This window comes from Ovis aries, chromosome 17, assembly GCF_016772045.2.
Source record: "Ovis aries strain OAR_USU_Benz2616 breed Rambouillet chromosome 17, ARS-UI_Ramb_v3.0, whole genome shotgun sequence".
Taxonomy (NCBI): Eukaryota; Metazoa; Chordata; class Mammalia; order Artiodactyla; family Bovidae; genus Ovis; species Ovis aries.
In genome coordinates this window covers 4154830-4171957 of record NC_056070.1, presented here as the reverse complement: position 1 = coordinate 4171957, position 17128 = coordinate 4154830, and the positions used below count along the sequence as shown (strand labels likewise).

The following is a 17128-nucleotide window of genomic DNA, read 5'->3' as shown; positions in this document are numbered from 1 at the left end:
GCAATTCTCAACATTGGCAGCACATTATAATGTCTAAGAAGCTTTTTAAAAGATAAAATATTTATTTTATTTTTTAAATGTAAAATAAAAAACGGTAGCATTGTATTTTAGATGTAAAAGATACAAATATAGAATAGAGTTCCCATACCAAGTTTCCCCTGTGATTAACACTTTACATTTAGGGTGGTACATTTGTTACAATTAATGAACCAACACTGATGCATTATTATGAAATAAAGTCTATACTTTGTTCAGATTGCTTGGTTTTTCTCAAATGTCCTTATTTTGTTCTAGAATCCCATCCAGGATACCATTAATTGTCTTATCTGTTTAGGCTTCTCTTTTTTAAAAAAATTTTTTAGGCTTCTCTTGGCTTTGGCAGTTTCTCAGACTTTGTTTTTCTTCCCTATGACTGACAGTTTGGGGGTGGGGGCGGTGCTTGAAGAATGTCCTTCACTTGGATTTTAGCTAATGATTTTTTCTCTTGATGATGCTGGGCTTATGAGTTTAGGGAAGAAGAGAACAGAGGTGAAATGCCACCCTTACCACATTGTGGCAAGGGTGCGTGCTGTCAACATGACTCATCATTGATGATGTTGACCTTGATCACTTAGTTTGAGATAGTGTTTGTCAAGTTTCTCCACTCTAAAACTACCTTTTACTTCTTTCTACACTGTACTCTTTGGAAGGAAATCACCATCACCACGAGCAGTTCACACTTAGGGAGTGGGGAGTTAGGAGTTATGGTCCACATCTGTATCAGTCAGGGTTCTCCAGGGAAATGGAACAGAGGATATGTATGCGTGTGGGTCGGGGGAGAGTGGGTGGAGAGGGAGAAAGGGGGAAGGGAGAGAGAGACTCATTTTCAAGACCTGAGGCTGGCAAGTCTGGAACCTGGAGGGCAGGCTAGCAGGCCAAACTCTGGAAAGAGTTTTCAGACTTGAGGCAGAACTTCTTCTCTGAAAAACTTCAGTTTTTGCCCTTAACGTCTTTGACTGATTAGCTAAGACCCATCTATATTTTCAAGGGTATTGGCTTTCCCTTAAAGTTAATGCTAAAGCTGAAACTCCAGTACTTTGGCCACCTCATGCGAAGAGTTGACTCATTGGAAAAGACTCTGATGCTGGGAGGGATTGGGGGCAGGAGGGGAAGGGGACGACAGAGGATGAGATGGCTGGATGGCATCACGGACTCAATGGACATGAGTCTAAGTGTACTCCGGGAGTTGGTGATGGACACGGAGGCCTGGCGTGCTACAATTCATGGGGTCACAAAGAGTCAGACACGACTGAGCGACTGAACTGAACTGAAAGTTAATTACAGCTACAAAGTACATTCAAAGCAACATGTAGACTCATCTTTGGTCAAACAGCTGGATACGAGAGCCTAATCAAGTTGACATATAAAAGCCAACCATGCAACCTTCTTAAAGGTGGAATATCTCCATAAATTATGTGGAATTTGTCTGAATAGGAGATCTGTCTATTCTCATTTATTTATATATCTATCTATTCAATCATTCACTTATTTCACTGTGGACTCAGGGATATTTATTCTATACTTCGAGTTATAACCCAGTACTATTTACTATGAATACTACTGCTACTACTGTGTTGCTCAAATTGTTTCAGCCTTGGCTACTGTGTCTCTTTGACATACCCTCATCACTGTGGGTTTTTTCTTGTGTGGGCTCTTTCTGAGAACTTCCTTACTTTCTGGCCCTACAAAATACTCTAGGGTCATATTATATGTTCCCTGCCAAGACCCAGAATCAGCCGTTTTCCCAAGGAACACTGTTTCCTTTTATTATAGACTGGTATTAGAAAACAAGTTCAGAGCACTTTGTGTGCTCACTGCTACTAAGCTGTCATTGCTTCTAGGCCTTCTTAGTTGACAAAGCAAGGAGATATGTCTGTATACTCTAACCCATGTGTATACACAAGGGTTATAAATATATAAAATATATAAAATATAAAATATTTCTATATATATCATCTACCTTAAGATACATATAATCTATGTTAAGCTAAACACGAGTTCGGACTGATGTCTTTGATCCGCTCACAGATCATTCTAGCCTTCTCTCCTTGCTTATATGTAGCCTTCTGAGAGTAAGAAACATAGCTTCCATGACCAGTCTTCCATTCACTTGGAGTCCAGTTCCAGAATACATGCACAGTGGTATCAGGGTATCCCCATAGCCCTGAGGGAAACTTACTTAATGGAGTACAGTGCTTACATACAGTTCCTTTTGCTTTTAATCTTGGATCTCCACTCATTTCAAAGAGACTTAGGTCAGCACTTCCCCCCCCCCCCCCCCCCCACTTCAGAGAGGTTATTTCACACATTTGTAGTACAGCTGAATTCTCTGGTCACAGTCCACGTTCTATCCTGGCATTCCCTGACATCCTACATGACTTGTTTTACATTTGCACACTTAAGGTTTAACCTTTCTGCTATAAAGTACTGTTGATTTTGACAGATAACTAATGTCATGCATTCACCATTAGAGTATCACACAGAATAATTTCACCACTCTAACAAATTCCCTGTGCTTCACACATTCAGCCCTGCTCCCTCCCTAACCCTCTTGGCAACCACTGCTTTCTCTAGCATCTCCATAGCTGTACCTTTTCCAAATTGTCATATAAATGGAATCATATAGTACAGACTGGCTTCTTTCACTTAGCACTATATATTTACGATTCATCCAACTTTTTGCATGGCTTAATAGCTTATTCCTTTTCCTAGGGAGCTTTTAAAGCAGAGCAGATGCATTGGCTCCACTCCCAGAGTCTGACTTAATTAGTGTGGGGCGCAGGCACTGGTGTGGTGCTTCCTCTTTACCTCTGTCACAAGCACGTGAATAAGTGCATACACACATGTACACACACACACCATCAGCTGAAGTCACTGGTGGTTGTGCCAATGGCTTGAGACAGTACTTGGTGGCTGGAATGAGGATGGTAGGAGATGACAAGATGTCATAGACTGGTGGGATGGAATCAGGTGAGGAATTTCCATAAAGCTGGGGCTTAAAGACTTGGTTCTTTTGCCAGGTTAAATCTTTTCTTCCTGGTCCACTGGAGAACAGAGGACATTCAACTCTTCCTCTCCTGTCCACAAGCAGGCACAAGAGGCTTTGGGAATTTGTAGAAGGGGGATGGCTCTGGTTTCTGTTGGAGGAACTGGGAGTGAAAATGCTCCCTTCTGTGCTTGCCTTAGAGTTCACTAGAAAGGCAGCTGTCTTAGAGATGACACAAGGCTGGCCATTCCAGCATTCCACCACAGAAGCTGGACTCCAGGCTCTAGAGAAAGAGTAAGATGGAGTCTACAGAGATGGGGAAGGGGAGGTGGGGGATGAAACAAAGGCCTTGTCGACTCAGTCCTGAGCCGTAACCGGAGGGGAGAACAGCAGTCCAGAAGGCCAGTCTTTCCTCGCTGCTCACAGCGGTTTCTCCATTTCATATCTGGCTGTGTGCCAAGAGGCTGGTAGAGGACAGAGAAGTGGAATTTCTGAAACCACTGGGTCACACCTGGGACCTTTGGGATTAAGCTTTTAAGAGATGTGCGTATGTTAGACACAGATGGTTACTCCTAATATCTGCATCTGGAATCCATCTAGCCAGAAAGTGTGTCCATTCTGAGTTTTAATTTTAAGAGCGTTAAAAAGCTATTAGCGATTTTTTTAATTCCAGGGAACAACATACAGTCAGAATACATTTAGCACACTTTTAATCTCTTCTATTTCTTCAATTGCAATATAATGATAGCTGATCTTTATGATGATTATTACCCTGAGGTGTTGATTGATTCTAAAGTGCTTTATGTGCATCAAATATGACTTTTATTTGCATCAACAGATAAAGGGTTTTTGTTATTGCTGAATTTTTACTAATCCTTTATTTTTATTTTTTAGATTAATTTTTACTAAACCTTTAAATGTTGGCAATTCGAGTATGCTAGATATGGTTACTTCCAGATAATTTGACACCCGGAGAATCCAAGGAGCAGTTGGGGCTGACAGAACCAAAAAACCCCTATTTCTGAAAATGGGCACAAATGTGTAAGATGAGACCATTTTTCTACATACCAAAAATGATTTCAAAGAATGAAAGCAACGCTTACCCCTAGAGTAGAAGCCATGTAGTCCGAACAGATCTCTGCGAAGTCTCTCCCCATTACCCCATAGTAGAGGCCGTAAAACAAGGACACGATGCCCAAATCCATGGAATCTCTAGCTTTGATTCTATTGAAAACAACAGCCAAGGGAAGTAAGAGTGGGCATCTTGCGGGGTGGGAGGTGGGGGCGGGGATGGTCTTGGGAAGGACTGCAGCTTGGAAAGTATTTCTTGCCATGGTATCTAACAGAACCTTGAGTGTATTTTCCCTCATTTATTTGTTTAGTGTTTCTTTTTTTTTAAAAGTGAATTTAAAATTCTCTCCATTCCTTTAAATTTTACCACTCAAGGCTAAGTGGACAAAATAATTCTTGAAAGAGTGTTTAACGTCTTCTTTGGACTGCAGTGCTGAGACAAGCCAAATCTAACCAGAGGTTCTCAAGCTTGGCTGTCGGTGGGAAAACCTGGGCATCTTGTAAAAAACCTCCATCTGCAGGCTACACCCTGGGCCAATTACATCAGCTCTCTGGAGGTGGGGCCCATGCAGCAATATTTTTGGAGGCTCTCCAGACAAGGATGATTGCAGTGGGGAGCTAACATTAGGAACCTCTTTAATAGTTCAATGGTTCTCAGCCCTAACTGTATGTTAGGATTACCTGGGGGGAGATTTAAAGTATATACTAATACACAAGCCTATCTTCTAGGGCTCTAATTTAAGTGGCTTGGGGTGGGGTCTGAACAGTAGCTAGGGCTGAGAAGTTTAATCCCTGTGATCAAACTTAGATTTTATAGAATACTTTCAAATACTTAATCTTACCTAAAAATATTGGAGATAGGTATCATTAGCCCTACTTTGGTTTGAAAAATGGAGACTTAGGAAAAATGATTGCTTAACCTGACAGTTGGTACCAGGAATCAAGCTCACATTTTGAGGTCATTTGTTACTATGCCATAGTTGCTATGTGTTAATAAAAAAATTTTTATTTTGCAAGTTGGATATTTCAAATACACTAGGATTCTCTACAACAACTGCTATTTCTTTATTTTTAAATTTATTTTTAATTGGAGGATAATTGCTTTACAATGTTGCGTTGGTTTCTGCCATATAACAAATGTGAATCAGCCCCTTCCCCACCCCCGCCCACCACCTTCTTTTCTTAAAGGTAAGTGACCAAGTGAAGTTGCTCAGTTGTGTCCGACTCTTTGTGACCCCATGGACTTTAGCCTTCCACACTCCTCCATCCATGGGATTTTCCAGGCAAGAGTACTGGAGTGGGTTGCCATTGCCTTCTCCAGAGGATCTTCCCAACCCAGGGATTGAACTCAGGTCTCCTGCATTGTAGGCAGACGCTTTGCCGTCTGAGCCACAAGGGAAATCCATAAGGTTTCTTTAAAAAGTGAATGATTAGCTCCTGATGTAGTAGCTGGATCTTAATGATCACACTTTCGATTTGCTCCCTCTGCAAGAGTCTCTAATACTAGCAATGAGAGTCGGTGGGTCTGCCAGAGGCAGGAAGGACATGGAAAGAGGAGGGGAGGTGGGAGTCCCTCTCTCCGGAACCCTCTACTGGCTGTTTCTGTGCTCTGTTCACTTGAGGAGGAAACGGTACAAGCTGTGCAGACCTGGAGGGCAGAGGTCTTTTGGTCTTGTGAACTGGGCGTTCCAACACAGTGGGCAGCTTCATCCTTCCAAGATCTGAAAACTGGGGCAGTGGCGAAGAATGAAGATGACCTTCCCTCTCTGCCCAGGGGAGCATGGATTTATAATCTAATCGATAAAAAGTGTAGCGACGAACTTGTAGTTCCACAGAAAAGAATCTCAATACAATTGTGCTCAACGACAATTAGTAGTGAAAAAAAATAGCTCCTTCCCATCTGAGGGCTTCCCTGGTGGTTCAGCTGGTAAAGAATTTGCCTGCAATGTGGGAGACCTGGGTTCCCTAATCCCTGGATTGGGAAGGTCCCCTGGAGAGGCTACCCACTCCAGTATTCTGGCCTGGAGAATTCCATGGATAGAGGAGTCTGGCAGGCTACATATAGTCCACGGGTTTGTAAAGTTAGACACGACTGAACGATTCTCACTTCATTTCCCATCTGAAGGGTTAGGTTCTTCATATACCTCATTATAAGAGAATTCCTGGATAAGGATCTTAAAATCATACAGATAATAATTTGGGGGTAACTACAGTCCCAAGTGACTTCATAAAAGTAAAAAAATATTTTACATACATTAAAGTAATATAGACAGTATGCTGAAAGAATAATTCAGTGTCTTTCTATGTGTAAACAAATAATAATAGATCGGGACAGTTGTATTCTATCCCTTTCCTCCTAGGGAATGGTGGGAGTTCCCTCTCTGAAAATTGCATGAAATATTTATGAAATCAGATTGCTGTGTTGCCATAGGAAGAGCCCTTCCCCCCAGGGATGGGTCTCCATCCAGTTTTCTTCCTTATTTTATGACTTATGGGTAGCTAACTTCTGCCTTTCAAATTTCTAAGGTTCCAGAGATTTAGATTAAGTGTTTTTGGTCACGTGGCCTGTGGGATCTTGGGTCACTGACCAGAGATCGAACCTGCACCCCCAGTTGGAGTTCCAAGCACAGGACCACCGAGGAAGTTCCAGAGTTAGAGGAATTTTGACGTGAGAGATGTTCCAGGGATTTTGAGTGGTTTTCCACAGCTAGTATGTCCACCATCCACAGTGGTATGTCTCACACTTCCTTTCCAACACACAGCTCTGCCCCTGAGAACCTCACTCACAGCGCGGTCTCAGCAGCCATCTTCCCAGTGGAAACAGGATTCTGAGTCATGGATATTATTATCCCAATTTCCTTTATTTCTCCCTAGACTTTGCTGCCCTGCTACCTCTTCACTTCTCTTTCGATGTCTAAGAACTCAGTTTCTTCTTTGACTAAATGCCTCCAGCAGAAGAGATTTAGAGCAGAAACAAAATTCTAGAGCAGGGCTGTCCAACGGAAATACAGATTGGACATAATTAAAAAAAATTCTTATAGCCACAAATAAAAGGTAAAAAGAAACAGATCAAATAATTTCACTAAAACATCCAGAGTACTGTCATCTCATGTAATCATAAAATGATTTTCTTATACGGTCTTTGAAACTCAATGTGTATTTTAGACTTACAGCACCTCTTACTTGATATTTTAAGTGCTCAGCAGTTACATGGGTTGGCAGCTACTGTATTGGATAGCATAGTTCTAGGGGCTTAAAGAAGAAAGGTCTATAGAGGGATATGACAGTTAAGAATTTTGTGGAAGGGAACTTCTTAGCTCAATAAGAATTGCTCCAACAAATATAGGCCAGCTTTGAATGATGATGTCTTTAAAGCTTATAATTTTTAAAACCTTTGAAATCTGAGTGTTCTCTTCCTTTTACTAGTTTCCCCCAGTGGCATCTATGATACCAGTGATAGTACTATAAACAGTGTGTCCCTGGAAAATTGCAGGGCCAAATGTGGCTTCCAGACACTGAGAACTTGACCAGGTTAATGCTACAAGTAAGTGCTTAGAGACATCAGTATCTTAATTGGAGATACTTACCTGAAAAATAAATGGAATCCACACATTGTAAATATGATAGCCAAATAACCCACAACACCAAATGCATAGCTGAGTTTGTAGATTAGAAGAAACCATTTGTAAACCAATCTGTGGAGTGAAAAATGGGGAGATGCACCAAACATGATATATTAGAAAATATTTTCTCTTTTTCAAACATTGTTATAAGTCAGTTTTTAGTTTCTAAAATTCTGTTCAATTTACAATACACAGAACATGAATATATCATATCAGCTAAACTCCATGATAATCTAGAGTTTTAATATACTATCAGCAAGCAATATATAGACAGCACTATCAAGCACGTGTGTTTCTATGTATATACGCCTGGAGAATCCCAGGGATGGGGGAGCCTGGGTGGGCTGCCATCTATGGGGTCGCACAGAGTCGGACACGACTGAAGTGACTTAGCGTAGCATAGCATGCGTATATAAATTCATTGCGACTTATGTCCTCATGGAAAGGTGACCTTCGGGACCAGTTATTCTACACGAGGCCCTGTCGACCTCCCTCTCTGATTGGCTTACAGTGGCTTTGGCAGGAGTCCTTGGAGGCGAGCGAGCGATGGGAGCTGTCCTCCCCGGAGCCTCTCGCTTCCCGCCCGCGCTGCCCCGGCCCTCGCGCGGCCTCACTCACGCGGCCCCGCAGCCCTGGAGCAGGAGCCGGCGCACTTGTTTCCTGCGCTGCGTGGCCGGGCCCTGTGTCTGTCCCACGCTCACCACGTGGCTTTCAGGGCTTCCGCCTTCCCGCAGGGTCCACATGGGGAAGTGAGAGGGTGGGGATGCAGGGCAAGGACGGAGCCCATGTGCAAGGAGCCGTGGGTCCTTTCTGCTCCCCCTGCTCCAGGCAGGAAAAGCTCTTAGGAAAACCGCCTGCTGCTTCCTGCCTGAGAGAGCCTGGGCTGGGGCTGCGGCGCGGCTCCATTCCTGGTTCCGAACACGCAGGGGCTGGAAGGAGGGGGTGCTGGGGGCCCGGAGGAGCGAAGGGGGTGCTGGCACACTGCACACGAGGGGAGGGCTCCCCGTTTGCCCTCAGCCCCTTCCCGCCTCCTTCTCTGGAACCCCTCTCCTGCATTTCTCCCCAAACTTCATTCAGAATCTCCCTCTGGAGACAGGGCCTCACGCTTTCGCCTCTGACCCCTGGAGCCCTGTCCCCAAATCTCACCTTCCCTGGCTTCCTCCCTGTTGGAGCCATCGCACCAAATGCTTATGTTCTATATTATTACTGATCCAATGTTTCAGCGTTATTTTATTTATGTATTAAAATTTTTATTAAAGTATAGCTGACTTATGGCTTTATATTACTTTCAGGCGTACAGCATAGTGATTTGATGTTTCTATGTATTACAAAACCACCACCACTAGGAATCTAGTTACCGTCTATTGCCATAGTTATCATGATTTTACCAACTATACAGGCAGACCTAGCTTTATTACACTTTGCAAACACTGCATTATTATCATTAAACAGAAGGTCTGTGTTAACCCTTTGTTGAGGAGGTCTGTAGGGACCACTTTTCCAACAGCACTTCCTCACTTTGTGTCTCTGTGCCCCATTTTGCTAATTCTTACAAGATTCCAAACTTTTACATGATTATCATATTTGTTTTGGTGATCTGTGATCAGTGAGCTTTGGTGTCACTGTTATAATTGTTTTGGGGCACCACAAACCACGCACATGTAACATGGCAACCTCAACTGATAAAAGTAGTGTGTTTTGACTTTACCACTGCTTGGCTTTTCCCTTTCTCCTTCTTCTCAGGCCTCCCTATTCCCTGGGACACAACAACATCGAAATCAGGCCAATTAACAATCCCACAGTGGCCCCATTGTTCAAGTGAAAGGAAGAGCTGCATACCTCTCACTTAAAATCAAAAGCTAGAAACGATTAAGCTTAGTGAGGAAGGCATGTCAAAAGTAGAAACTGGCCGAAAACTTAGGCCTCTTGCATCAGTGAGCCAAGTTATGTATGCAGAGGAAAATGCTTGAAGGAAATGAAAAGTGCTGCTCCAGTGAATATACAAACGAAAGTGACACAGCTTTACTGCTGATATGGAGAAAGCGGCAGTGGTCTGGAAAGAAGGTCAAACCAGCCGCAACATTGATTCTCTCTCTTAAGCCAAGGCCTAATCCAGAGCAAGGCCCTCACTCTCTTCAGTTTCCTGAAGGCCGAGAGGTGAGGAAGCTGCAGAGGAAAAGTCTGAAGCCAGCAGAGGTTGGGTCATGAGACGTGTCAGGAAAGAGCCTGTCTCCACAGCAGAGGCGCGAGGTGAGGCAGCCAGGGCTGGTGCAGCAGCAGAGAGCTTCCCAGAAGATGTAGCTAAGATAATTAGCGATGGTGGCAACAGTAAATAGGGGCTTCTCTAGTGGCTCCGTGGCAAAGAGTCCACCTGCCAAGCAGGGGACATGGGTTCCCTCCCTGGGTTGGGAACATCCCCTGGAGAAGGAAATGGGATCCACTCCAGTATTCTTGTCTGGGAAATCCCATGGACAGAGGAGCCTGGTGGGCTATAGTCCATGGGGTCGCAAAAAGTCAGAAATGACTTAGTGACTTAACAACAGATTTTCATCACAGACAAAACAGCCTTCTATGGGAAGATGCCATCTAGGACTTTCGTACTTAGAGAGGAGAAGACAATGCCTGGCTTCAAAGCTTCGAATGACAGGCTGACTCTCTTGTTAGGGTCTTATGTAGCTGGTGACTCTCAGTAGAAGCCTAAGATTTGAAAATCTTAGGGTCCTGAAGAATTATGCTTGGTCTACTCTGCTTTGGGCTTCCCTTGTAGCTCAGTCGGTAAAGAATCTGCCTGCAGTGCAGGAGACCTGGGTTCGATCCCTGGGTTGGGAAGATGCCCTGGAGAAGGAAATGGCAACTCACTCCGGTATCCTTGCCTGGAAAATCTCATGGACAGAGGAGCCTGGTGGACTGCAGTCCATGGGGTCACAAAGAGTCGGGCACGACTGAGCGACTAACACACTACTCTGCTTTTGCTATATAAATGGAACAGCAAAGCCTCGATGGCAGCACATCTGTTTGCAACATGGTTTGCTGACTACTTACTAACCCCCAGGGAAAAAGATTCATAATATTCCTGCTCATTGACAATGCACCCGGTCATTCAAGAGCTCTGATTGAGATGTACAATGAGATTAATGCTTTTATGCCTGTAACACATCCATTCTTTGGCCCATGAATCAAGGACCGATTTTGAATTTCAATTCTTATTAGTTAAGAAGTACATTTCATAAGGCTACAGCTGTCATAAATGGTGATTCCTCTGATGGATCTGGGCAAAGTAAATAAAAAGCCTTCCGGGAAGGATTCACCATTCTAGATGCCATTAAGAACACTTGTGGTTCACGGGAAGAGGTCAGAATATCAACACTGACAGGAGTTTGGAAGAAGTTGATTCTATCCCTCACGAGTGACTTGGAGGAATTTAAGCCTTTAGTGGAGGAAGGAGCTGCAGATGTGGTGGAAATAGCAAGGCAGCTAGAATGCAAAGTGGAGCCTGAAGAGCTGCTGCAGCCTCATGATGAAACAAATGAGGAGTTGCTTCTTATGGAGAAGTGAAGGAAGTCGTTTCTTGGGATGGAATCTACTCCTGGTGAAGATGCTGTGAAGACTGCTGAAATAACAAAGGGTTTAGAATGTGACATAAACTTAGTTGCTAAAGAAGCAGCAGGGTGTGAGAAGACTGACTCCAGTTTTGAAAGGAGTTCTATGTGGGTAAAATGCTATCAAACAGCACCACGTGCTACAGAGAAATCGTTCAGGAAAGAGTCAATCAATGCAGCAGACATCACTGTCTTACTAGAAGAAATTGCCGCAGCTAACCCGACCTTCAGCGACCACCAATCCGGTCAGCAGCCGCCAACTTGGAGGCGAGACCTTCCACTAGGAACAAGATTACAACTCCTTGAAGGCTCAGGTGATGGTTAGCATTTTTTAACAATAGAGATTTTAAAATAAAGAAATGTACATCATTTTTTTGGATATAATTCTGTCACACACTTAATAGGCTACAGTGTAGTATCAACATACATAGCATAAACTTTTATATGTACAGGGAAACCAAAAAACTTGTGACTTGCTCGGGTGTGATAGCCACTTTATTGCAGTGCTCTGGAACCTGACCCAAAAGGTATGCCTATATATTACGTCCCTGAAACTTCCTTTTTTGGTAACTTGATGTTTGTGCTTCTTAATCCCTTTCACCCATTTCATTCCCCCACTCCCTCCCCCTGTGGCAACATCTATTTTGTTCTCTGTATCTATGACTGTTTCTGTTTTATGTTTGTTCATTTTTTTTTATATTCCACATGTAAGTGGTATATGATATTTGTCTTTGTCTGACTTCTAAACTTAGCATAGCTTTCTAGGTCCATCCATGTTCTCAAAATATGCAAACTTTGGTCTTTCTAATGGCTGAGTACTATTCCATTTTACGTGTACACTTCCTCTTCCTTATCTATTAATCTATCAAGGAACACCTAGGCTGCTTCCATATTTTGGCTATTGTAAATAATATTGCAATGAACAGGGGGGCTGAGCACATGTTTTTAAGTTGGTGCTTTTACCCAAGCCATACTCCAGAGAAAAACTGCCAGATGGTAAGGTAATTGTTTTAAACATTGGTTTTGTTGTTGTTGTTGTTGTTGCTGTTTTTTAGGAATCTCCATACTGTTTTCCAACAAACAGTGGAAAGCCACAAATAGTGGCTCCAACAATTTACAGTCCCGTCCAAAGGGCACAAGGGGCTCCCTTTTCTTCACAATCTTGCCAGCACTAATTATTTCTTGTCTTTTTGATAATCACGATTCTGACAGATGTGAGATAATATTTCATTGTGGTTTTGATTTCCACGTGATTTGATTTCCCCAGATGACTGATGAGCATCTTTTCATGTGCCTGTTGGCCACTTGTATGCCTTCTTTGGGAAGATGTCTATTCAGGCCCTTGGCCCATTTTTAAAATGAATTGTTTGGTTTTTTAATATAGAGTTGTATGAGTTCTTCATATATTTGGAGATAAACCCCTTATTGAACATATCATTTTCAAGTATCTTCTCCCATTCAGTCGGTTACCTTTTCATTTTTGTTGATGGCTTCTACTGCCACGTAAAAACTTCTTAGCTTGATGTGGTCCCATTTGTTTACTTTTGCTTTCGTTGCCCTTGCCTGAGAAGACAGATCAAAAAACATGGCAAAGACTGATGCCAAAGTGTGTCCTGACTATGTTTTCTTCTAGGATTTTTATGGTTTCAGATCTTACACTTAAGCCTTCAATCCATTTTATTTTTGTATATAGTATAAGAAAATGGTGTCGTTTCTTTCTTTAACATGTAGCTGTCTGGTTTTCCCAACACCATTTACTAAAGAGACTGTCTTTTCTTCATTGTATTTTCTTGCCTCCTTTATTGTAGATTAATTGATCACATTAGTGTGGGTTTATTTCTGCACTCTCTACTCTATTTCATTGATCTAAATGTCTGTTTCTGCCAGTACCATACTGTTTTGATTACTATAGCTTTGTAGTTTGGTTTGAAATCAGCGAGTGTGATACCTCCAGCCCTGTTCTTCTTTCTCAAGATTGTTTTAGCTATCTGGAGTCTTTTGTGGTTCCATACAAATTTTAGGACTATTTGTGAAAAATGCCATTGGTATTTTAATAAGGATTGCATTGAATCTGTGGATTGCCTTGGGTAGTGTGGATTTTTAACAATATAAATTCTCCCAGTTCATAAGATGGGTATATCTTTCTATTTACTTGTGTCATCTTCAATTTATTTTATCATTGTCTTAGAATTTTCCAAGTACAGGTCTTTTACTTCCTTAGGTAGGTTATTCCTAGATATTTTATTCTTTTTGATGCTGTGATAAATGGGACTGTTTCCTTACTTTCTATGTTTCATAGTTCATTGCTAGTATATAGAAATGCAACACGTTTCTTTGTATTCATTTTATATCCTGAAACTTCACCAAATTCATTAATGCGTTCTAGCAGTTTTCCAGCGGCATCTTTAGGATTTTCTGTGTGTAGTACTATGTCATCTGCCAACAGCGGCAGTTTCACTTCTTCCTTTCCCATTTAGATTTCTTTTATTTCTTTTTCTTCTCTGATTGCTACGGCTAGGACTGCCAAAACTGAATTGAATAAAAGTGATGACAGTGTGTACCCTTGCTTTGTTCCTGATCTTAGAAGATCAGGTTTTCACTGTTTGAATATGAGGTTAACTGTGGGTTTGTCATAGTATTTATTATGTTGAGGCATGTTCCCCCTATACCCACTTTGTTGAGAATTTTTATAAATGGATGTTAAATTTTGTCAAGTGCTTTTTCTGAACCCATTGAGGTGACCATGTGATTTTTTATCATTTGTTTATTTAATGCTCTTTATCGTGTTGATTGATTTGTGGATGTTGAACTGTCCCTGCATCCTTGGAGTAAATCCCACTTGATCATGTTGTATGATTCTTTTCAATGTACTGTTGAATTTGAATTCCTAACATTTTTTGAGGATATTTGCATCTATGATCATCAGGGATACTGACCTGTAATTTTCTTTTTTGGTAGTGTTTTTGTTTGGTTTTGGTATCAGGGTAATACTGGCCTTATAGATTGAGTTTGAGAGTGTTCCCTTCTGTCTCTCTCTCTTTTTTTTTTTTGAATAATTTGAGAAGTTTAGCTCTTCTTTAAATGTTTGGTAGAATTCCCTGTGAAACCATCTTGTCCTGGATTTTTGTTTGTTGGAAGCTTTTTGATTACTGATTCAATTTTATTACCAGTAATTGGTCTATTCAGATTCTCTATTTTATGTTGATTCAGTCTTGGAAGACTATATGTTTCTAGCTATTTATCCATTTCTTCTAGGTTGTCTAATTTGCTGGCATATGGTTGTTTGTAGTAGTCTCTTATGATTGTATGTTTATGGTTGTAATTTCTCCTGTTTCATTTCTGATTTTATTTGGGCCCTCTCTTTTTCTTGATGAGACTGGCTAAAGATTCATCAATTTCGTCTCTTTTCAAAGAAACATCTCTTGGTTTTGTTGATCTCTTTTATCTTTAAAAGTCCCTATTGCATTCATTTTCACTTTGCTTTTTATTATTTTCACTCTTTTACTAACTGTGGGCTTTGCCTGTTCTTCTTTTTTCTGGTTCCTTTAGACTTCAAGTTGTTTATTTGAGATTCTTCTTGTTTCTTGAGGTACACCTGTATTCTTATAAACTTTCCTCTTAAACCTGATTTGCTGCATCCCATAAGTTTTGGACCTTTGTGATTCCATTTTCATCCATTGGTTGTTTAGTAGCACATTGTTGAGTATCTATATGTTTGCATTTTTTTCCAGATTTCTTCCTGGAGTTGATTTCTATTTTTATATTATTATGATTAGAAAAGATACTTGATATGATGTTGATCTTCTTAGTTTATTGACACTTGTTTGACATATGGCCTAGCACGTTATCTATCCTGGAGAATGTTCCATGTGCCCTTGAAAAGAATTTGTATTCTGCAGTTTTTGGATGCAATGTTGTATACACATCTATTAAGTTCATCTGATCTAATCATTTAAGGCCCATATTTCCTGACTGATTTTCTATCTGGGTGATCTATTGATATAAATGAAATATTAAAGTCCTGCTAATACAGTATTGCTGTCAATCTCTCCCTTTATGTCTGTTAATATGTGCTATATGTATTTAGGTGCTCCTATCTTAGGTGCATGATGCTAAGTCACCTCAGTCGTGTCTGACTCTGTGCGACCCCATAGACAGCAGCCCACCAGGCTCCCCCATCCCTGGGACTCTCCAGGCAAGAACACTGGAGTGGGTTGCCATTTCCTTCTCCAATGCACGAAAGTGAAAAGTAAAAGGGAAGTCACTCAGTCATGTCCGACTCTTCTCGACCCCATGGACCATAGCCCACCAGGCTCCTCTGTCCATGGGATTTTCCAGGCAAGAGTACTGGAGTGGGGTGCCATCGCCTTCTCCGAACTTAGGTGCATAAATATTCCCAAATGTTAGATTCTTTTCTTGGACTGACCCCTTTATCATTTTGTAGTCTTTGTCTTTTGTTTTGGTCTTTGTTTTAGAGTCTATCATTTCTGATGTAAATATTGGTATCCTAGCTTTCTTTCACTTTCCATTTAGAAGGAATGTATTTTCCATCTTTTCACTTTCAGTCCCTGTGTGTTTTTAGATCTGATGTGTATCTCTTGAAGCTAGCATATAGATGGGTCTGAGTTTTTAATCCATTCAATCACCCTATGTCCTGTAATTGAGTATTTAGTCTATTTACATTTAAAGTTCTCATATATATATTTACTGCCATTTTGTGAATTGTTTTTTGGTCATTTTTATAGTTCCTTTCTCCTTCTTTTATTCTCTTCCCTTACAGTTTAGTGATTTTCTTTAGTGTTTGCTTAGAGTTCTTTTCACTTCATTTCTTTGGTATATCTACTGTGGGTTTTTGGTTTGTGGTTCATGAGCTTCATATATTATGGGCCTGTGTATAAATATATATATAGGGATTTGTTTTGAACTGATGGTCACTTATTTGAATGCATTCTAAAAGTGTTACATTTCTACTCCTCTCCAGCCCATGTTTTATGGGTTTGACATCATATTTTATACCTTTTTGCTTTGTGTATCCCTTAACTACTCATTGTAGTTGTAATTTATTTTACAGATTTTGTCCTTTCATCTTCATATTGGTGCCTTCACCAGTGGATTTACCTTTATCAGTGAGTTTTTTCCTTCAAATATTTTCTTACTTCTAGTTACGGCTAGTTGTTCTCCACTTAAAGAAAACCCTTCAACATTTCTTGTGAGGCTAGTTTAGTGGTGATGAACTCTTAGTTTTAGCTTATCTGGGAACCTCTTTATTTCTCCTTTGATTCTGAAGGAGAAATTACCTTGTTGGGAAGAGTATTCTTGTTTGCAACTAAAAAAAAAATCCTTTTAGCCCTTTAAATATATCCTGACACTCTCTTTTGGCTTGTAAAGTTTCTGCTGAAAAATCAATTTATAGCTTTAGGAGGGTTCCAGGGATTGGGGGCAGGAGGAGAAGGGGACGACAGAGGATGAGATGGCTGGATGGCATCATGGACTCGATGGGCGTGAGTCTGAGTGAACTCCGGGAGTTGGTGATGGACAGGGAGGCCTGGCGTGCTGCGATTCATGGGGTCACAAAGAGTCGGACACGACTGAGCGACTGAACTGAACTGCACCGGTATGTCACTCATTTTCTTTGTCTTCCAAATTTTCTCATTATCTTTAACTTTTGCCATTTCAACTGTGGTTTGTGTTGATGTGGATCGCTTTGGGTTCAGCACGCTTTGGATTCTCTGTGCTTCCTGGACCTGTATATGTTCCCTTTCCCCGGCTTAGGGAGTTTTTCTTCAAAGACGTTTTCTGTCATTTTCTTT

General features: G+C 41.3%; 1 protein-coding gene across 2 annotated transcripts in view; it reads right to left on the bottom strand.

Moving 5' to 3' along the window:
* RNF175 (ring finger protein 175) overlaps nt 1–17128 on the bottom strand; it is a 64865-nt gene that overhangs the window by 8225 nt on the left and 39512 nt on the right. For both annotated transcript variants that reach the window (XM_042234249.2, XM_027956224.3), the window contains exons 5-6: nt 7684–7791; nt 4129–4249 (exon numbers count right to left, since the gene is read on the bottom strand). In XM_042234249.2, the coding sequence (XP_042090183.1) occupies nt 4129–4249; nt 7684–7791 (229 nt within the window). The remainder of the gene's footprint in view (nt 1–4128; nt 4250–7683; nt 7792–17128) is intronic.